The sequence below is a fragment of the Mauremys mutica genome, chromosome 3 (assembly GCF_020497125.1).
Source record: "Mauremys mutica isolate MM-2020 ecotype Southern chromosome 3, ASM2049712v1, whole genome shotgun sequence".
Taxonomy (NCBI): Eukaryota; Metazoa; Chordata; order Testudines; family Geoemydidae; genus Mauremys; species Mauremys mutica.
Genome location: NC_059074.1, coordinates 201,556,113 through 201,578,811, shown reverse-complemented (window position 1 = coordinate 201,578,811; position 22,699 = coordinate 201,556,113). Strand labels below are relative to the sequence as shown.

Here is a 22,699-nt window from a genome sequence, read left to right as displayed (position 1 = left end):
ATAACCACCTGAGGTCCCTTCCAGCCCTGATATGCTATGATGATTCTTTGATCTCCCATGAAGAATTCAAGGCAGTATTCCTTGGATACAAGTTCATTCTCTTCTTCTTTATTGCAACAATATTCCTTGCCTGCGCCACCCATCTGCCTTTCTGCTTCAAGTCCTGAGCCCACAACCTGCATTGCTTATTTTCAACCTTCAACACTTCCCTAAATCATTCCCACCCCTGCGCCCCCCTCCCTCCTTGCACAGGATCTTGCAAACTTTTCCAAGCAGAATAGACCTTCCCAGCTTGTGGGTTACCAGGGAGTTTCAGGGGTGGGAAGGAAAATTACAGGTGGGCAAAAAAAAACCAACCCAATACCATGATGCTCCATCTTCACAATTTCAAGAGACAACAATGTGTTGTTGAGGAAGGAGAGGGTGAGACGGGAGAGTGGCCATTCTGAGATTGCTGTGTTATATAGCAGCACTAAGCTAATTTTCCTCTCCACTCACCATTTTACCTGCTGCCGCTGAACACTTGTTGAGCGTCTGGGACCACGCAGTAGGGTAGCAGGGGCCACACTACAGCAGGCTTGGCCCCCGGCCATCTCTGTGTGACATTCCCCTGGAGTTATCTGGACCGGTGATCTGCTTGGTCACTCCAGTCCTCGACTCTGGGAGCCAGCCTTACCCTGCTCTGCTACGAGAATCCCCACTCCTGGGCCGTTCACGCACAGCCTCTGGCATGTAAGTTGCTCCTTGGATTGTGCAACCAAATGACACTAGCCAATATCTTCGGTCCCAGACACAACCCTAGGAACCACCATCTTGCAGTGTCCAGTTATGCCCGCTGGACGCTGCAAGCTTATAGGAGTTCATCAATTTAACAAAGAAATTGATATGTAACAGGCTTGTTATCCCAAGGGGAGACTCTGAGATGCTTTGTGGAGGTGCTGCTTTGCCTTCCCCATTTCCAAAGCCCACAATGGGAAGACCCCAAAAGCCCATCCGAGTTACCCAGGAGAGGGACTGGGCTCTCAGCCGTTAAGGTTAGCTGGAACATTGAGATTTGTAACTTCACCTCTTACCAAGAAAGGTACAGGTACTGCTCCGTCTACTCCACACAGCATTTATATTGCAACATCCAGAACTTACAATGCCCACACTGGCATGGGGATGCTTTGAGGATGCTTTAAAAAAAAAGTGAAAAGTAAGTTATTTCATGATGCTCTTGCTTAAGAAATACATTTTAGTAAGGAAGAGAGGTTAGAGTACTTATCTAGGAACTAGGATGTGGGTCACATCTTTGCTCTGACACAGAGTCCCGTGTGACCATGGGAAGTCACTTAGCCTCTCTATGCCTCAAGTCCCCATCTTTAAAATGGGGAAAGTAGCACTGCCCTACCTCATGGGGTGTTTTGTGAGGAAAACATGTTTAATATTGAGAGGTGCTACGATACTATGGTAATGAGGGCCATATAAGTACCTCAGATTTTAGGGCTGGTCTGACACCATTTGGAGTCATACTAGCTAGGGTAAGGATTATAAGGACTGTAAATCCTCATCCTTCCGGCCATGAGATGATCACCAGCTGCGGTCAGAAATTCCATCCTGCCCCAATACAGTGTCACACAGATACTGTATAGGGGTCTTACACTTTCCCCTGAAGGTGAGATTGGTTGCTCTGAGTGGCCGGTTACTGGACTAGATGGACCACTGTTGTGGTCTAGCTTGGCAATTCTTACATTCTTACTGCCCAACATAAATTGCCCTCATTTGGGATTCATCTCAAGTCTGCTGCTCCGTCACTTGCCAGGGTCTTAGTGTGCCATGGAGGCAAAACTCTTAGAGTATGTCTACACCACAGTTAACCACTTGTGTCTGGCCTGTGTCAGTTGGCTTGGGCTGCAGGGCTGTCAAATTGTGGTGCAGACAGTCAGAGGTCCCAGAGCTCAGACTCTAGCATGAGTCTGAATGTCTAGATTGCAGTTTTCCAGCTCTGCAGCCTGAACCCTGCAGCTGAGACAGGCCAGCCATGGGTGTTTAATTGCAGTGTAGACAAACCCTCAGTTCTTGAGGACTAATCATTCAGGCTGTCTTTAAAGCAGCTGGTACTAATAGCTTGGAGGAGTTCAGCCTTCACTAGCGGCAGAGATGAACAGGCACAGTAGAAAGCAGCCGTAAGGGTAGGATGGGAATATAGGATACACAGAGAGAAAATAGGTAGACCCAAATTAAAGGGCAGGTTAAAAAAAAATCCACAACTTTTAATGGCCATTCATCACTTCTTTGTTTCCTTTAATTTGTGTTTTGTGGGGATAATTCACTATTGCTTAACAGTGAGTCATTAACATTTTCTGTGCCCGTTCTTGTTGCCATTTTGAAATTTCCTAGGTTTGGGCATATTCTTTAGTGCAATGCTCAGAAGCCTGTGGGGCAGAGTGCATTAAAATTAAAGAGTTGTCCTCAAGCTTCTGTTTTAAGGAGGGCAAAGCCCCACTTACATACACTGGTACTGTACCTTGTTCTGAATGGAGTACCGGGGCAAATACATCCAGGCTGCCAACTTTGAGCCCCATGGCCACATTATGCTAGTCCCCTGGACTCTTTAGCCATGTGCTATGGCATGTTTCCACACCTAGTCCCTTACAAATGTACTGGGGAAAACTAACCAGCACACCAGCTCATGCACCATAACACCCAGCGAGTATAGTCAGACACCTAGAGTGAAATCCTGCCCCATTGAAGTCAATGGGATTTTTGCCAGTGACTTTAATCAAGTCAGGATTTCTCCCCTGGATTGCACTGTGCAACATATGTGATCAGTAGCACGTGCTAGAAGCAGCTGCACACTGCATCTGTTTGAAGCAGTACTAAACTGAATTCCGGAATACATTCTTCCCCCGTCCCCGAGCCAGTCTGCTTGCACAGGAAGGATGAATCAGAGCCTCACACCTGACTTGCTCTCTAGAGAGGCTAAGCCTAAGTGCAGGCTTTTGTCCTACGCCATGTGACACTTCAGTTGTTTGTTGGTTTAAATCATTGAAATTCGGATTTGAAGTTACGGCTTTGGCAATCCGACAGCTTGGGCGTATCAGATCTGATGCTGGATGTTTTACGCATCAGATATGAAGCTTACTGCTATGCAGATATGTGCACACACACGTACTAGCGTCACTGAGTGAAAGTTTCTGCAAATCGTGTTGTTTGCAGGCAGAATGGGTAATTGTAAGTGCAGGGATGTGGAAGCAGTAGGTTTGGCCCTCTGACAGCCAAAACAGCTGTAATGGATGAATGGTTAACACCTTGGATTCAAAATCAATGAGGTTTCCTGGTGCAGTTGTGAATCCTGGTGCAGTTGTGAATCACAGTGAGGGGCTGCTTTTGACTGGGAGTCTTTTTCTAAAATACATGCTCTAGGAATTATTTTTGCGGGGGGGGCTCTGTGGCCTGTGCTATACAGGAGGTCAGACTAGCTGAGCACAACGGTCCCATCTGGCTTTGGAATCTATGAATCCTCAGCTGGTACAAATCGGCATCGTTCAATTGTTTTTAATAGTGCAATACCAGTTTATACCAGCTGAGGATCTGGTCCCATGTTTACTGGGAAATTCAGGTTTTGTCAAAAATATGTTCCTCCTTATTCAATGCAAGTCAGTAGCAGTTAGAGTACTATGGTGCTAAAGCAGATATTGCATGTATTGAAGAAGGGAACTTCCAATTTTCACTTGGAATATTGCTTTTATTTCATGTATTATAAAAATTAGTCATCCAAAGCACTAAACCAATTGATACTGTTTTTACACATTGGTTGGCAGTCTTGCTGAGGACTGAATGTTCATGGACACTGAACATCCTATCACCCTTAGCGGTGATCCTTCCAAAGAGGATTTGAATCATGTTAGCAGGGTAACGTGGATAAGTGTCATATGGCAAGCAGTGCATGTGATGCTTTAGTTAGAGACTTCCGAGGTCAAGGATTTCATAAGTCCAAAATGTTTGGTGCAAACCAGTAGATGATGGACAATAGTCTCCTGAGAAATCCAGTAGCATTCATCAAAATTCAGACTGCTTTGAGGGAAAACAAAGACAACCTAAAGGAAAACAGCTGTAAATACATACAGCTTTTCAGTCAACATAGATCAGAGGACCCAAACATTTAGAGCTGAGTTTTCAAAAACAGACACTTAAGATGCAGACACAAAATGTGCATGCTGCTGCAAACAAATATGTGCTTGTGCAAATTAGGCATTCTGCAGGGGGAGTGGATAATTGTGCATTGCAGACGGTGTGACTACATGCACAGTGTATGTTTGCAAGCAAGAATTACCTGCTTGTGCATCCATCTGCTTCTGAAAACTTATGGTGCAGAATCAAAGGGGAAAACATTTAAAGAAATCAGAAAGGAGATGTGAAATGTGGGGAGGGTTATAACAGTGAGGCAGGGAGAAAGAATTGAAGGGAGCCAGGTTCATATAAACACCAAGTGCATTAAACACATGTAAATGAGAGAAAAACTCTCAAACTTCAGAAGCAGAGTTAGGCCAGCACAGAGCACCTTTGAAAAATCCCATTCTCAGTTGTCTATCCCAGGCACCAGCCCTAAATAAGCATTTTCAAAAAGGAGGGCTTTTTATTATTTTTAATGTGGATTTAAAATAAAAGTGTAGAGAAAATAGAAAGTAGACATTTAAATTGAGTGGAGCTGCCAGAGGAGCTGAGCTCCCGACAGAGAGCTTATCCACAGGAGGACCACAGAAATGGTGAATGAGGAGTGCATTCATCGACAGGTACATTATATATCTCTTTGACATACTTATATGACCCCTGTTATCACAGTATCTGAGCACCTCCCTGTGTTGAATGCATTTATCTTCACAACAACCCCACGAGGTCAGGAAGTGCTGTCCCCATTTTACAAATGGGAAAATGATGTGTAAAGAGATTAAATGCCTTTCCCAAGGCCACACAGGAAGTCTGTAGCACAGCAGGTCATTAAACCCAGGTCTTCCCAGTCTGAGGCTGGCATCCTGCTCACTGGACCATTCTTCCACTATCTGTAGTCTTCCATCACAGGATGTTTGCACTGCCATTACTGGAGCTGAACCTATTGTGAAGATTGAGTTTCCAGTGCTGGAAGCCCAGAACTTTTCATAAACACAAAAATTTGATTTAAACGAGAGGACATTTTTTCCCCTAAAGTCTCCATGTTTGAGAAAAAGCTGTTGGTTGTTTTTTTAATTTTACAAAACATCAGTATTGCAAACGGGTAATATAATTACATTTTTAATACATAGTGCAGCATCACCTTGGGAAATTTAACTAACCAAATAACGGTGGTGATTAGTATGATAAGTATTGATTTGGGAGCTACTGTTGATCCATGAGTGACTGTACAGCTGTTGATTTTCTCTTGCACTACACTGTCTTGTGTGTTACCACAAAAAGAGGTCTACTGTCCCAGTTTTGTGGAGTAGCCTTTGTATCTTGTGTTGCTTGTTTAAAGTGTAACACGTGCTTTAGAAATGAGACTTTAAAAAGAGCTTTTTATTAATGTGGAATTCAGGCTAAATTGGGGATCTGAGCAATTTCTTTTGAAGGCAACGGTAGCAAGGAACTTTTTAAAACCTTGTTTATGAAGCCTTGCAATTATAACAGAAAATCTCACTGATGTCGAAGATGCATGTTTATCAGCCATTTGAAATATGAAAACATTTAAAAGATAGGAGAATACTAATGAGGCACATTGACTTGTGTGTCTGTCTGTCTGTCTGTACAGGCTTTGATTTGAGACTCCTGGTGGCTTTGCATCAGGGTAACTCTATTGCCTTCAATGGAGTTGGTCCTGATTTACACCATTGTAAATAAAGACAAACCTTGGGCTATGGCATTGGCTTGTGTTAAGTCATTTTCATTTAGATCTGATGCTCTTAAGATGTCTTTGACAGCTTGCCTGTCACCAGAGGGGGAATGACGTTATTAGCACTCATTATTAGTAAATTTGTTATAATTACCCCAGCAGCCCAGAATGAATCCCCTTGTTTCATGTCCTTGTTATGTTGTTGCAGCTGGACAGCTGGCTGGTAACTCCTCAGTGGAGATGTATCGCCAAGTGCTCCTGTCAGGCTGCCGCTGTGTGGAGCTGGACTGCTGGAAGGGACGAACAGCAGAAGAAGAGCCCGTCATTACACATGGATTCACCATGACAACGGAAATATCCTTCAAGGTATAAGAGGCAACACACTATCAGTTTATCTGGGGTAGTTCCTCGCATGTAAAATGTGTCCCAACACATGGCAGAGTTAAAAACCTTCGTACAAAGAGAAATTGAGTGACAAAGAGATGTTTTTAGATGAGTGTTGAAAACAGGTGGAGAGTTGTGGAAACAGACAGATAGAGGGAGGATGTTCCCATAGTCCAGAGCTGCAAGAAGAAGATCATGAGTGGAGAGATGCCACATTCGGACAGAAAAGAGGCCAATGCTAGATGATAGAGCAGACAGACACGTATGGAGTCCGTGGCAGGTTTTATAAACAAGGAGGGCAAGTGTGAACCGAATCTTGAGGTGAATGGGGAGCCAGTGGAGTTGTCTGACGATAGAGGGGATGTGGCCACATTTCTTATTACAGGTGAGAAGATGAGCAGGGGGATCCTGCATAGGCCAGAGTCTGAAGAGCTGGAACTGAAGCCATGACAAAATGAATCCAAGCAAGAGAAGAAGGCCTGAATGAGGATTTTGACGGAAAAGGAGGCAAAGCTCCAATTCTCCCTCTCTTCTCTATCTGGCAGGGACTCTTAACTCCCTGCTAAGTTTGCTGTCATATATTTTCTCTCCTTTCCGTGGCCTGCAGCTTTATTCATTCCTTTCCCCCTGCAGGTCTGACTATTAGCACCAAGGTTGCAGAAAGGCCTGCAGGGAGAACTTCTGTATAGCATCCCCTGAGGGAGAAAGGAGGCAGGAGTGCACACAGCCTGGCAGAGGACCTCTTCCCCTCCAGGCATTCAAAAGCTGTCAACACCCTGGCACTTTCAGTGACACTTGATATGTTTTTCCCATGATTCCCCTGAACTGTCTGGTACCCACAGCTTGGGAATCAGTGGGTTAGTGGGGAAAGCAGGAAACAAAAATGCTGAAGCTTAGAAGGCAGCAAGAACTAGCATGACAGTGGGCTGCCCATCCAGGTAGTGAGGCATTAACAGTGTCAGTGGGACCTGAGCATTTGTCATAATCGATTAAAAAGTTACCAGTAATGTGTTTGATCGTCTCATGAAGATAAAGCTGCTATTTGGGGATGGGAGCTGAAGTATAGCAAGTATGACCAAAAACATCTCTGTGTGTGTGTGTGTGTGTGTGTGTGTGTGTGTGTGTGTGTGAGAGAGAGAGAGAGAGAGAGTTTCTAGGCTTCTGAATTTCATGCATTTTGTCGTCAATAGTAAATGTTAGTCCACAGCAGTAATGTCTATTGGCTAAATGCTATCTCACTTTCAGTCTACAGTATGTATTTGATCTGCAGTTTTTGTGCCTCCAGCACAAATGCTAGATAGCGGTAATAGTACATTATCTAAAATGCTATGTAAGGGCAGCATTTTAGAGTTCTGAAAGAAATACCTACTGTTAACTTTAGAAGCAGCAAAGAGTCCTGTGGCAACTTATAGACTAACAGACGTTTTGGAGCATGAGTTTCGTGGGTGAATACCCACTTCGTCGGATGCATGCCTCGACGAAGTGGGTATTCACCCACGAAAGCTCATGCTCCAAAATGTCTGTTAGTCTATAAGGTGCCACAGGACTCTTTGCTGCTTTTACAGATCCAGACTAACACGGCTACCCCTCTGATACTGTTAACTTTAGGTACTTCTTTTCCATAAATGTATATGGAAATACATTTCTAGGCTTACTAATATGCAGACGACATTTGGGAAAATATCATCCTTCTATGAAGTATCCTTGTATTACTGGTGATAGGCTTGGCCACTTTAACAGCTACAGATTTTGTGTGCATCTCTTTCACTGTGAGGGACAAGTGTTTTCTTGTCTTGATAGTCATTCACTTAAAAACCAAGTAACACGACAACAAAGTACCTATATTTCACTTGCACTGCACTGCTTCTCTGCTTTTTTCACTCTTTTTCTCTAACTCTCTGCTGATAGATTTAAGTCACAGGAAATTGTAAAATACAACCCCTGGCACTATTATTACTAACCTTCCCGTTTCACAGTTGAGAAAACAGTTGATGCTGATGGGTGTAGAGTTTGGTTTCTGAAAGTTGCTTAATTAAATAAGGTGGTTCTCAATCTCTCGTCAGCCATGTACAAGAGTATAAAGAAAAATCTGTCTGATTCTTTTAAAGCATACACAAGAATTGGGCCCAGGAGATTTCAGGATCCAGTTCACGTCTTGCTGGCATCTGAAGTGGGTGGGAGGGAAGTTTGAGTATAATCAGAACCTTTCAGTCACCCCTAATGCAAATGTCCTTTTACACGTATTTATTTATTTCTTGCTGCTTCTCTTTTCGCCTCTAAAGTGTATGCTGGCTGAGGTAGAAGGAGCAAAGCAGTAGATAGAACGCATCAGAGGTGTGTGACTCAGTTCTGAACGATCATTGGCTCTGGATGTTGAGTGCTAAGGCATTGAACAGTTTGTGCTTTTGGCATGGCTGTCATAGGCAATGCTGTTTGCTCAGACCATCGGTTTTGACTGACATAAATAGATTTTCTGAAGTGTAGAGACAAAAAGTAATATGAATTCACTTTGAGACAACTTCATTCATTCATTTTTTTGTCTCCTCTCATGACTCAGAGCAATTTGTGAGGCTTCTGTCTGCTGCAGATTGGGAGCCACTGCAGGTATATGGCCTTCTAGCAAAACCAACCATATTCCTCTTGTCAAAGCCAGGAGTTGCTTTCTAGATATATGTACTTTTTGTGTCTGTTCTTTGGAGAATCATTTCAAGTGAGTCATGCTCCTGCTGCAATGAAACATGGATCTTAGCATCATTTCTGCACTGACTGAAGTGGATCTGTGTATAAATTTGAAGATGCAGAAAGCCCAGTGTCTCAAAAAGGGCCCATCACTTCATTGACCCAATGTTTGAATCTCACATGTACAGATTCAGCCAATCCCAGTAGGGTGTCCAAGCTCTTACCTTTTCAAGTTGACTTTCCCCTCACTTCATTTCCTCCCCTTGTATTCAGTATTTTCATCCCATCTTAGGAGTTGCAATGACAGCTGAGGAAGTAGTTTCATATGACTATACAGAACTAGTCCATAACTGGAGCAAAGTTCTCCTTCCAAGTGCACAATGGGGTGTTTATCTTTCTCTTTCCTACACATGCAGAGCTCCCACTGCTATCCATACTATTGTGCGGAGATGAGAAGAGAATTTTGCTCACTCTCCCTAGCAGGTGTCTGAAATGTAACACATGCTGTACGCTTTCACCTGGACATGAGTCACAGGTCTCTTAGAAAGAACATTTCGTAGAATGCTACTTGGCCTGAGTCTACTACAAAATAAGAAATAGATCTATGCACTAGAGTTTGAGGGCCTGCAGCTTGATTATTTTTATTATGCTTTCAGGATCTCTTGCGGTCCATGTGCAAGAGTGGTGAAGTCTAAAGAGAAGGAAAGAGTAGAGCTACTACATCTTAAAGATCTAAACTAACCTTTCTGTAGATCATAATGGGTGGGATTTTCAAAAGATCCTTGTGACTTAGGTGCAAATGCCAGATTGGCTTTCAGTGGGACTTATGTGCCTAGGTCGCATAGGCACTAATAAAAAAAATCCCACCCAGTGTCACAAATGTAAGGTGACATCAGTATTTTGTGATCTACCTGAGCTAGAAGCAAGTTTCATCTACAAGGAGGTATTTCGTATTGTCCAATGGTATGCAGTGTCTGTTGCTAGCTCTCATGGTTCACGAGATATCCGACTTTACTTACTTATGTATCATTAATTTATCAGTTTTACTTCTGCAAATAAACATGTAACCAGAAACCCATTGCTAGATAGAACTGACCCATGGGAGGCCCTGTGGAGGAAGATTCCACATTTGGGAATAGGAAAAAACAAATGGCTTTTGAAGCTGCTCAGGGGCTAGAGCATGAGAAGTAATTTTGGTAGAGATGGTCAGAGTGCCAGTGAGATAGTTAAGTGGTAAAGTTTGCTATTTATTATATAGGGAGTATGCGTGTATACATGTGTATAAAGTCATATAGCTGTAGAATCAGTTCTTCAGCTGGTGTAAATAGTCATAGCTCCATTAACTTCAGGTGAGGATCTGCTCCATACAGTATAGATATAATTTGATGTCTCTGTAGAGACATGAAAAATATAAATATCAGGATATACACTCAATGTTGCCAACTCTCGCTATATTTGGTGTTTTTTCTTAAAGCCCTAGGCCCTCGAGTTGTGTGAATGCACTGGAATCTCAGCTTTCATTAAAATAACATTAATTTCTAACCCTCGTGGTTGTATAGATTAGCTTGGAAAGTTCAAAAGCCAGAAAGCAAATAAAAAAGAACTCTCACTAAATTAAAAAAGCCTCATTATTTTGAATTCAATTGTATGATTTTTGGTGCTTGACTCATGATTTTTTTTAATCACTGTATGATTATAACAGCCTTCGATGCTAATGCACATTCACCTGGAAGCAGGTTTGTATTTCAAGAGGGAAATGTGAATTATTTCTAACAATAAGTGCATTGATATAGGATAAAATGGGCACACAGCTAAAATTCGTGTCATAAAATGATTCCTCTGGTAGATAAACTATTGCCATCTTCAGTCAAAGCTGAAAGGCAGCCTTTACAAATAAATGGTTCCATTTCTGAATCATATCTTTTATAGATTATTACACAATAGGATTCTAAAACTCAATGAAACAATCTTTTTTATATTGTGCCTTGAAGGGTTTTCCCACATCAAACAGGAAGGAGAGGTCTGAAAATTTGTGCATCAGTTTACTACGGATTTTACAAAAAAAAAGAAACAAACGAGAAAAGAAAAAAGTGCTACTTAGAAGATACAACAGGCTTGTCAAATAAAACATGATTATTCTGATTATTCAAAATGATCCATGAAAGGTATAACTTTAGGCATGGAATGAATCATGACCTACAAAAAGTTCTACAATAAGCTATTGATTCAGTCACAGAGAGGCACAAAAACACATCTGGAATGAGATAACACTTTAAGTTTATAACCGTTTGGAGATCAGATTGTAGATCAGATTGAAAAAGCACATCCAGAGCTTTCAGGTTGTTCAGAATAAAAGGTCTGGGCATGGTTTTGGAAGGTACTGAGTTCTTTTGTGTTTGCTTTACAGATAGATAAGTTAGATCAGGAACCAAAATATACCTCATTTAGACATAAAGGTTTGTAACCTATCTGTGTCCTAATTTCTTTAGGAAGTAATAGAAGCTATTGCTGAGTGTGCATTTAAGACATCGCCTTTTCCGATCCTCCTTTCCTTTGAAAACCATGTGGATTCGTAAGTAATTACAGTGTTGCAATGTTTATTATAGTGTTACAATGTCAAGACACAAGATTATTTAGCATTTTTGTTATCTAGCATTATCATCAATCATCGTAATTACTGAATTTGTCATCCTACATGTAAGCCCTTAAGGTACTTAAACATGTGCATAACTTCAAGTACTTGAGTAGTCTGATTGATTTCAATGAGATTACTCACCTTCTTAAAGTTAGGTACATGCTTAGGTACCTCGCTGAATTGGAGCCTTGCATGTGAGGGGGGAATGTTTTAATAATTATTGGTCAAATTCTGCCACCTGCACTCAGGTTTAATAGTATCTTTCTGCCCAAGTAGCCGCAGTGATTTTAATGGGCTTGCTCCTGGAGTAAGGTTCTACTCCAGCAGAGTATGTGAAATTCCCATTGACAGTAAACATAACAAAAATGAAAGAGAGAGAGAGAGAGCTAGAGAATATGCTCTATCATATGTTTTAATGTACACAGCTATTTCCTTGAAGGTTGCACATGTGTAAGTAAGAGTGGAAGCTGTCCATAGTAGGTGTCTTAGGGCTTGTCTACACTACCGCTCGGGGTCAATCTAAGATAAGCAACTTCAGCTGCGTGAATAGCATAGCTGAAGTCGATGTACTTAGATCTACCTACTGCAGTGTCTTCGCTGTGGTAAGTCGACAGCTGACGCTCTCCCATCTACTCCGCTTGTGCTCCTCGTTCTGGTGGAGTACCGGAGAGCGCTCAGCGGTCGATTTATCGATGTGATAAATCGACCCCCGCTGGATTGATCACTGCCCACCGATCCGGCGAGTAGTGTAACCAAGCCCTTAGTGGAGAGCCCCAAAGTGGCATTAGCGCGTGTGTGTATGTATTGGAGCTGGTCAGTAATGTTTCAACAAAACCTTTTTCTGGCAAAAAATGCAGATTTGTTTAAACCAACACTTTTTTTTGCAGGAAAGGGTGAGTTCTGACAAATTTCCCGATTTAAAAAACTTTTGGGAAGAAAGTGTTGAAATTGTTGAAACATCTCACTTTTCGACACTTTCGACACAAGACGTTCTGCTTGTTTGGATTGGAATGACTTTTCATTTAGAAATTTAGGTTAATGGTAATTTTTTTCATTAAAAAAGTTGAACATAAAACAAAATGTTTTGATTGACCGGAACCAATTTTTTTCCTCACATTTTTGGTTTGGGCAAATTTTCAAGATTTTGATAGTCTGTGCCAATTTGGTTGAAAAAATTTTGAAATCTTGAAAAATTTCCTATGAAAGAAAAACTTTCTCTCCTCTCACCCCTACTTCCCCTCCCCCGAGTTCTAACTTCTATATGATTAGTCATGGAGTCAGGAAAGATTTTGGGATTCCCACTTTTTGTGCTATTGGACAAAGATAAAATGAAAAGGAGATGGATTTGCTGTACAGTGGATACTAATGCACTGTTCTTCATTGCCCACACTGATTGATTTACAGAACAAAATTAATGTAGAGAAATGGCTACTCATCCCTCCCTTTTAGCAGAATCTAAGATTCCATTGAACTAGGCTGTCTCTACATCATAGCAAAACAGTCACCAAAAAAATGAGGGAAACATCACATGCATCCCATTTCATCTGCAGTTGACCCATACAACCCTGAAACTATGCTGATTGTTGGTCTTGCTGCCATTCCCTCTCCAATCACCCCTTTGTATCAATCCCTCGTTCCACTGGAGAAAGAAATCAGGAACCCTGGATGATCAGACGTTTGAAATGTACCTATGTGACCAAATTCAAAGGTGTGGTTAAAGGTAACAAAGAGTGTGGAAGGAAATCTCAGTTTGTCACTTTCACTCTGAGAGACTGGAGAAATGTACTGTACGAGCTGAAGTTGTGGGGTGACCTATTTTATCCTACACCTGTTAGTTTCTTTCACTGGTTTCTTTCTTTCCGGCTCCTATGTAAATTACACCAGCTGACACTCAATTAGACTCCTTTACACATGCCCACTAATGTATAACTTACAGCACTTTACACATCACATCTGAATCTGACCCGCAGTCTTTAAGGAATATGCTTGTCTTGAGCCTTATTCTTTAAATCTGTATTTTAAAACTATCAACAAACTTTGTTTAGAAAAGGCAAATAGGAGACTCAGCATTATGACCTATTTATTAGCTCAGCTGTTCAGGTCTAAAGATTAAACAAAAAGCATTAAGGATAAGCTCTTTTCCAAAGCGCCAGCCTCCGCTTTATTTTAAAGAAACAATGAAATTTCTAATTGCAAAAAAGAAAACAATTATTTTCAGAGGTAAAATAAATGCCAAAATATCTTTTAAAAATGGGATTAAATTTTAATCACAGCTAGATATATTGTAAAATTCCAGGAAGATGAAAAATCAGGAGTAGTTAGCACTGTGTTACTCCAGTTTTATGCCAGTGTTACCTCATAGAAATCAATGATGTTTCACCATCATAAAACTGCAGTAATAGAGAGATGAATCAGGCCCTAGATGTATTATCTGCAGTGCTCTTTCATGTGTTGCGATGACAATAACAAGTTATTAACAAAGGATATTTGGGAAAGCAATATCAAATGTGTTCTGTTTTATTTGGCTTTAAGGTTGATTAACTATTGGTATTGGTTGTTGTTAACTTTCTGCTGCAATAAATTATCCCATTTAATGTGTGCAGCTTCTAATTTTGCCTTTTCCAAATGCTACTTCCAGTTATTTGACTGCATGTTATAATGAGACTTTTATTTCTTCACAAGTTGCTGGAGAATACGGCAATTAGTCATGCCAGTCAGAGAATCCCTCATCTAATTTCATGGAATGCTTCTTCTGCCTTTCCATTTAGATGGAACATTATTTTTCTTCTAGATTTTCATGATCATTCAGGCCTAACTACCAGTTCATAATGCTAAGTACTTTCATAGCTTCCACTTCTGGAGAATTTATGTAAATCCTGGTCTCATGGAAGTCAACTCCCAGTTATTTCTGTGGGACCAGAATTTTCCCTATAATTCTCAGCTATTAGATTTGTCTTCACTGAAAATTTTGGGTGAAATTCCAGTTGCATCAAAGTCAATGGTAATTTTGCTATTGACTTCAGCTGGTACATGATTTTACCCTGTATGCATTGGTCATGTAATTTTTCTTAGTGACTTTTAGATCACCTGAGGTAAATATTTGTTACTACCTTTCAACATTTTTCCCAGAAGGACTTAAACGTCATGGAATTTGATACCATGTGAATTAGCTCCTCCATTTTCCTTACCACTATTCCAACATGTGTGGAACCATAACCTGCGTGTCATTTTCAAGTCTGACCTCTCTCTCTTTGTCCACACATCTAGATTCTGTCTAAATCTTGACGATTCTTTGTACACAACATCTCTAAGAGGCAGCATTTTTTCCCCATCCAGACAGCTAACACACTTATCCAGGCTCTCATCATCTCGTGTCTTGATATGGCAACAACCTTCTCTCTGGCCTGGACAAAGGCAATTTTGCCCTGTTCCTATCCATTCAGAATGCTGCTACTAAGATAATTTTCCTAGTCTGATGCTTTGGCCACGTTTTGCATTCCTCCACCGGCTCCTTCTTCTCTATCACATCAAACATTGGCTGCTTGTATTCAATTTCAAGGCCCTTCACAGTCAATCCCCACCCTACTTATCATCTCTCTTGCACTGTCAAGCTGTCAAAGCTCGCCTCTGATTGGCCCATGATGCCAAATTGCACTGCCCATTTGCTAAACTTTCAAACAGGTACCTTCATACCTCCCCCATCTGTCTGTATTAACCTGTTTTTTCTAGTTTTATATCATAAGCTCTTTGGGTCAGGGATTGTCTTTTTATGTTGGTACAGCACCTAGCACAATGGATAAGCCCAGATACGTGTTTTTTTAAACAAGGCTCCAGAGGCAATCTTGGCAGTTCCAGGCTGACAAGCCTCACTTCAGTACCAGGTTGAAATTATAGTAAAGAACGAAATTATCAGACACATAGATGGTGTTCGGGAAGAGTCGACACAGCTTTTGTAAAGGGAAATCACGCCTCACCAATCTATCAGAATTCTTTGAGAGGGTCTACAAACATGCGGACAAGGGTGATACAGAATACATAGACTTTCAGAAAGCCTTTGATAAGGTCACTCTCCAAAGACTCTTAAGCAAAGGAAGCAGTCATGGGATAAGAGGGAAGGTGCTCGCAAGGATCACTAACTGGTTACAAGAGAAGAAACAAAGGGTTAGGAATAAATGGTCAGTTTTCAGAATGGAGAGAGATAAATAGCAGGGTTCCCCAGGGATTTGTTCTGAGACTAGTGCTGTTTGATATATTCATAAATTATCTGAAAAACGGGGTAAACACTGAGGTGGCAAAGTTTGCAGATGATACAAGATAGTTAAGTCCAAAGCAGACTATGAAGAGCTTCAAAGGAATCTCACAAAACTGGGTGACTAGGTAACACAATGGCAGAAGAAATTCAGTGTTGACAAATGAAAAGTAGTGCACATTGAAAAACATACTATACATCAAAAATGGTGCGATCTAAATTAGCTGTTACTACACACGAAAGAGATCTCTGGGTCATTGTGGAGAGTTCTCTGTAAATATCTGCTCAATATGCAACAGCAGTTAAAAAAAGCCAACAGGATGTTAGAAATCATTAGGAAAGGCATAGATAATAAGACAGTAAATATCATAATGCCACTATATATGATATGCCATGATATGCGCACACCTTGAATACTGCATGCAGTTTTGGTTGCCCCACCTCCAAAAGATGTATTAGAATTGGAAAAGGTACCGAGAGGAGCAACAAAAATAAGTGTTATGGAACAGCTTCTGTATGAGGAGAGATTAAAAAGATTTGGACTATTCAGCTTTGAAAAGAGATGACTAAAGGGGGATGTGATCGAGGTCTATAAAATCATGACTGGTGTGGAGAAAATGAATGGGAAAGTGTTATTTACCCATTCCCATAACATGAGATTGAGGGGCTCACCCAATGAAAGTAACAGGCGGCAGGTTTAAAACAAACAAAAGGAAGTATTCCTTCACACAATACACAGTCAACCTGTGGAACTCCTTGCCAGGGGATGCATAAAAGTATAACTGGGTTCAAAAAAGTACTAGATAAGTTCATGGAGGACAGGTCCATCAATGGCTATTAGCCAAGATGGTCAGGGACACAACCCCATGTGCTGGATGTCCCTAAGCTTCTGACTGCCAGATGCTGGGACTGAACTACAGAGGATGGATCACTCAATAATTGCCTGTTCTGTTCATTCTCTCTGACACACCTGGCATCTGGACCATTGGTCTGACCCAGTATTGCCAGTCTCATGTTCTTATGTAATGGAGTTCTGGTCCATGACTAGGTCCTTGGCACTGATGATAATAATCATAAAAACTGAATGTCATTAATGACTCACTAAGGCATCCAGTATTGTGTGTAGGTTTTACAGCATAGAAAATAATTATAATGTTAAGATACATCATCATTCAGTAATGAATATTGCGGTCAAAGGCAGCATACTGAAAAAAACAGCACTAAGAAATGGACCCACAAAATGGGAGCGGGGGTGTGTGTGAAACATTTAGACTCTTGAAAGCATTGGAAAGGCCTCAGAAAGACTTCGAGTTTTGAAGTCAGATTAATATAAGATATCTAAAAATCTGAAGGCAGACACCTCTATAATTAGAAACATTCTCATGACCTAGCAGCTAAAAGGTTAAGTAATCCTTGGACAGTATCCCTCTAAAACCCATTTTAAGATTAAACTTAATTAAAGGCAAACTCACCTTGCCGTTTTCTGCTAGAATTAGTATTACAAATATTAATAGATGTCATGCTCTCCGGCGTGGCTCACAGCCTTGAGTGCTTACCTCAGGGCAGACACCCCAAACTGATGGTGTGTTCTAAACTTAGATTTCACCAAGCCAGTAACAAATGTGAACTCCTGGATCACAATTGCAGTCTTGCCATGGAGTGGCAAGATAGACTGGAAAGGCTAAGGGGACTGTCTGTGAAGACAGTCCCCTTAGCCTTTCCAGTCTATCTTGCCACTCAGACAAACTGGACTTAGGCCTGGTCTACACTAAGAAGGGGGGTTGAACTAGGGTACGCAAATTCAGCTACATGAATAGCGTAGCTGAATTCGAAGTATCCTAGTTCGAACTACTCACCCGTCCAGACGCCGCGGGATCGAAGTCCGCGGCTCCAAGGTCGACTCCGCCACCGTCGTTTGCAGTGGTGGAGTTCCGGAGTCGACCGGAGCACGCGGGGAGTTCGAACTATCGCGTCTAGATTAGACGCGATAGTTCGAACTCCGAGAAGTCGAACTCTCCGCGTTGACCCACGCGGTAAGTGTAGACCTACCCTTAGTGATAAATGGTCACTTATACTAAAAATCACACCACATTCAGATTGCCTCCAGTCCCAAGAGACCAGATCAACTGGTACCCTACATGTTACACCAAAGACAGCATCTCTTGCAGTCCTGTAATAAACTAGCTAAAGGTTTATTAACTAGGAAAAAGAAATAAGAATTATTTATAGCTTCAAGCTAGTAAACGTATACATACAAATGGTTTAACATCTAAATCCTAAAAGTGATGGAGCTGTAGTGATCTGTCAATTCCAAGTGTCTTTCAGGGAGAACCCTGGGGATTTCTGCCTCCGTTTAGAGTCTCTGGCCCTGTAAGGGTTCAAACAGGGAAGAGTGAGATGGAAACTTTTTGTTTTATTTCCCTCATTCAGCTTTCAAGTCCACAGGACTGGAGGAACTTCCTTGCATGTAGCATTTCCCAGGTGTGATGTGGCCATTAACCAGTCCTTTGTATGGTGATGTCCCTGGATGGCCCATCTGATTTTGATAGTTCTTCTGGATGGGCAGATGGAGTGGGGGATGATTCCCACTCCTGGGCTCACTATTTCAGAGCAAACATTTTCAAAGTTCAGTATCAGAGGGGTAGCTGTGTTAGTCTGGATCTGTAAAAGCAGCAAAGAGTCTTGTGGCACCTTATAGACTAACAGACGTTTTGGAGCATGAGCTTTCGTGGGTGAATACCTACTTCGTCGGATGCATGTGGGTATTTTCAAAGTTATAAAGCAAAATCTACAGATTTTCTTATCACATGGAATACCGACATTGCAAGTGAGATTAATGCATGCAATTTACAAGCATCTCATAGAGTAAAAAACACTAAATACGTTCTTATAAGACTAATACCTATTTTGAGCAAAACTAATATACAGGTGAACTTCTCTGGTCTTCAACAGTGAGTCTGTTCATACTTAGCTAATACCTGCAGTCTTGGCAAGAGTTGGCACGTGGTTTGCCAGAGTTACAATAGTGTTTTTAGCAAGGTTTCTTTTTCTGGATCCTCTTTACAATCTTTTAGACTGTAGGCTCTTCTGGGGAAGGACTGTGACTTTATGCATGTCTGATACAGCATTAGGCACACTGGCAACAGTTCACAAATAATAGTCTATTGTTATATGTAATGCCTAGGAGACCCAGTTATAGAGTAGGACTGCATTGTGGTAGGTGTCATACATACACAAAACAAAAAGAATGATCCTTCTCCCAGAATTTCACAATCTAAGTAAAGGGAGAAATATCAGTTTGTGTATTTCCTGCTTAACACATAGGGTATGTCTACATTATCTGCCGGATTGGCGGGCAGCGATTGATCCAGAGGGGATTGATTTATCGCGTCTAGTCTAGACGCGATAAATTAATCCCCGAGCACTCTCCCGTCGACTCTTGTACTCCAGCGACGCGAGTGTGACGACACCATGGTGAGTAGATCTAAGTACGTCGACTTCAGCTATGTTATTCACATAGCTGAAATTGCGTAACTTGGATTGATCTCCCCCCTCCGCAGTGTAGACCAGGGCATATTGAATGTTCAAAGGTATTATGTGCCTCCTTTATCTTGTAAATAAAGTCCTTTGCCATTGCATCTTTTGGGGGTTTCTTCATTTCCCATACTCCTGGTACAATTCCATACAGTACAGATCATTTCTGCATGGCTCAGTATGTTATAAACTGTTAGTTCTTCACACACTGAGAACTGAGATATATAGAGAGTTAGATGTGGTGTTAGGACAGGATGGTACAATTTCCTTCTACTACTACTAGTGATAATAGTTCTAAACCTAAATTCTCTCTGAAGTGCTATAAGATTTCACTGTTGTGTAGGAGTGAAACTCTCACTACCTCCAGACATCTGGGTGGCTTTTTTTCCATTGATGTGCCCTTTTAAAATCTGATCTTATGCCTGTTCCTAAGTTTTAGATAACTGTGGGGTTTGGTTTAAAGGGCACAGGCTTTGAACATCATACTGTCTGTGTGTGGATCCATTAAAAATACATACTAGTTGAGAAAATGAAGATGAATTTGCATATAGTAATTTCCCCTTGGAGGCTGGAGTTATAACAAATCCCCACTCATCCACCCACTTTCCACAGAGAGCTAGGGGTGTTTTGTGCACCCTGTCTGTGTTGTTTGTTTGAAAAGGAGCTGCCAGTTAGATAAGGACTATAACATTCTACCTTCACCGCCAAGTCACTGCATTCTCCACCAACCATTCCTTTGAGGGTTCTTAGCTCTCTTGGCTTCCTACGCATCTTTCTAATATTATGCCTGAGGCTGAAACTGCGTCTTAACTTTCTTGCAGAACTGGATAACTTTAAATGACAGCTTTAACAAAATACTGCAGTGATTAAAAACGCAGCAGTTTAAAACCCAGCATAGCTTTGTGGAATCATTTAAAATCTACAACCGTGTGTATTGTGGACAACTGAACTTTGTGACTGTTTTAACCTATGGCTGCTAATGATGGAATCCCCTAAATGGGAGCAATGCTGAACTTTGGGAGATTCAGATTCTGAGTCAAATGCCATCCAGGCTTGGTCCCATCTCTGTTTTACTCACTGTGTCACCAGTTATCTTTCCATTACCAAGGACGAATTGTTTTCCATTGAAAAATGCAGATTCATCAAACTGTTCATGAAACAGGGTGAGGTTTGATGAATTTTCCAACTAAAAAAATGGGGAAGAAAAAAATGTCAGTATTTTCAAAATAAAAAATCCTGTTTTCCTTTTCAAAATGACCTTTAAAGAGGTTTTAGAAAAGAAAAAAATGTCAAAATTGAAAATGTAATGTTTCAAAATGACCAAAACCAAACATTTCAATGACCAAAACTGAATTTTGGGGGGTTTGGCTTTTTTTTGTTTATTAATATTTTCAATTTTTTCAACTTTTTCTCCAAATTGAGATGCGCAAAAAAACCCCACCCCACAATGCTCAAAAATATTCACGAGACGAGAAAACTATTTTCCACCCAGCTAAGTTTCAACCTCCTGTGAAGAGATATGATTGTAACAAAAGGATTCCCAAATGTTGTGATACACAGGACTGTAACTTGCCAGAAAAAACCTAGGGCCTCACCTCTTGTATATTCATTTATATAGATAATTCTGTTATGAACAATAGATGCAACTATAACTGCTTGGCGTTCCTATGTGTTCGTCCATGATCCGTGAATAGAAATTGATTTTTGTTTGATTTCACTAGTGAAACAAACCTGTAGTTGAACAGGCTGCATTTTAAGGCTATGCAAGTGGCATTTATTGTAACCTATCTGTAGTCCTAAAACTCCCATCACAATGATATCTAGATGTTATTTCACTCTTGGTTTGCACTTTGGGTAAACTGGCTGTAAGCACAGTCTGCTCAGTTTGGCTTCTCCCTAGTGGATGTCATGAAAACCACCCAAGTAATTTATTGTAGTACAATATGATATAGGCAGACAAGCATCTAATAAGGGGAAATCTCAACAGTGGTCCACCCTACAGGCTAAAATAATCATCTGGCTACTTGCTCCAGGAGCTTTTTGCTAAGACCAGGTCTACATTCAGAAGAGGTTGCTGATCAGTATAGCTATACCAGAAATGCTCTCCTATACCAAAAAAGTGTGCTTATGCCTGTTTTCCAAACGCCATCTGAGCTATATCAGCCTAAGCAGAATTATGCCATTATGGCTGCACTGAAAATAGGTCTTTTGCCAACAAAGCTTTGGCAGTAAATATATATATATATATATATATATATATATATATATATATAATATCACTAGCTAGTTTCTAGTGTAGAACTGGCCATAGGCTGACCATGTTTGAGAAAGTTTCTATGTGACTCTGTGCAAAATGTTGGAAGTGCCATTAAAAGGGAAAATCCCGTTTCTCTTTTTTGTTAAGTTTTTCTCAAGTAAAAAAAAGAGAAAAAGCAAAGCAAAATGGGGGGTAGGGGGAAGTAAATGCATAGATATACCCTGAAAATCCTTGATGTGACCTAAAAGTGTGATGAAGGAAAACATATTTCAATAGGTTGTCTCCAAACGCCAAACACGTGTAACCGTTTATTTCCATCACTCCCACAACTGATATATTCCGTTTCTATATTCTGTAAAGTGCATGTGAATATTTGTCTCTATGCGACAAGTTCAGTTTCACTATTTATGACTTCACATGGCCAGTGCCTTTGTTGTACTATTTCATGTATAATCCCTGTGATAAGAGCCGTCAGAGAAGTCAGAATAATTGCGTGATGAATCTAGATCATTGTGAACAATTTACAATGATAGGATCAGGAAATTATCTTTTCATCTAGTTAAGGGATATTAGATTTTTCCATTACAGCTGCTTTGAGCCTGCAGTAGGAATAAATCTCACTTAATTCTATCCTTTCCCCCCTTCTAGCCCTAAGCAGCAAGCCAAAATGGCAGAATATTGCAGATTAATTTTTGGAGATGCACTGCTCATGGATCCACTGGAAAAATACCCAGTAAGACGGTTTGGTATTTCCCTGATCATAAACATATGTCTGAATATTTATTTGCATATTTCAGTTTTCTGTTCTTCATATATCACCTTACAAGATAGAAGCTGCTAGCTTTTGGGGGTTGGGGGTTTTTAAAGTAGTTTATGCTACTATTGGTTTAAGCATATGGTGTCTGATCTGGAGATTATTGTGATCTAATCCTCTAAATCAAAATTGGCTCTAACATCTACTCTTTTATAATCTGGGCTTTCACATTTGAAATAATACTTCTTATGGTTTTTATTGTAGCTATTTCATAGTGCATTTTTTTTCGTTGTCTTCTAAAGCGCCTTCACTGGCGCTGTCTCGTTTAGCACAGAGTCTACCTGTTGTGCAAACCACGCTTC

General features: G+C 40.8%; 1 protein-coding gene across 1 annotated transcript in view; it reads left to right on the top strand.

Annotated features, from left to right (window-relative positions):
* The window catches only part of PLCB1 (phospholipase C beta 1), a 641,577-nt gene that overhangs the window by 462,285 nt on the left and 156,593 nt on the right, over positions 1-22,699 (top strand). The window contains exons 11-13 of the mRNA XM_045009836.1: positions 6,054-6,211; positions 11,398-11,480; positions 22,232-22,316. Of these exons, the coding sequence (XP_044865771.1) occupies positions 6,054-6,211; positions 11,398-11,480; positions 22,232-22,316 (326 nt within the window). The remainder of the gene's footprint in view (positions 1-6,053; positions 6,212-11,397; positions 11,481-22,231; positions 22,317-22,699) is intronic.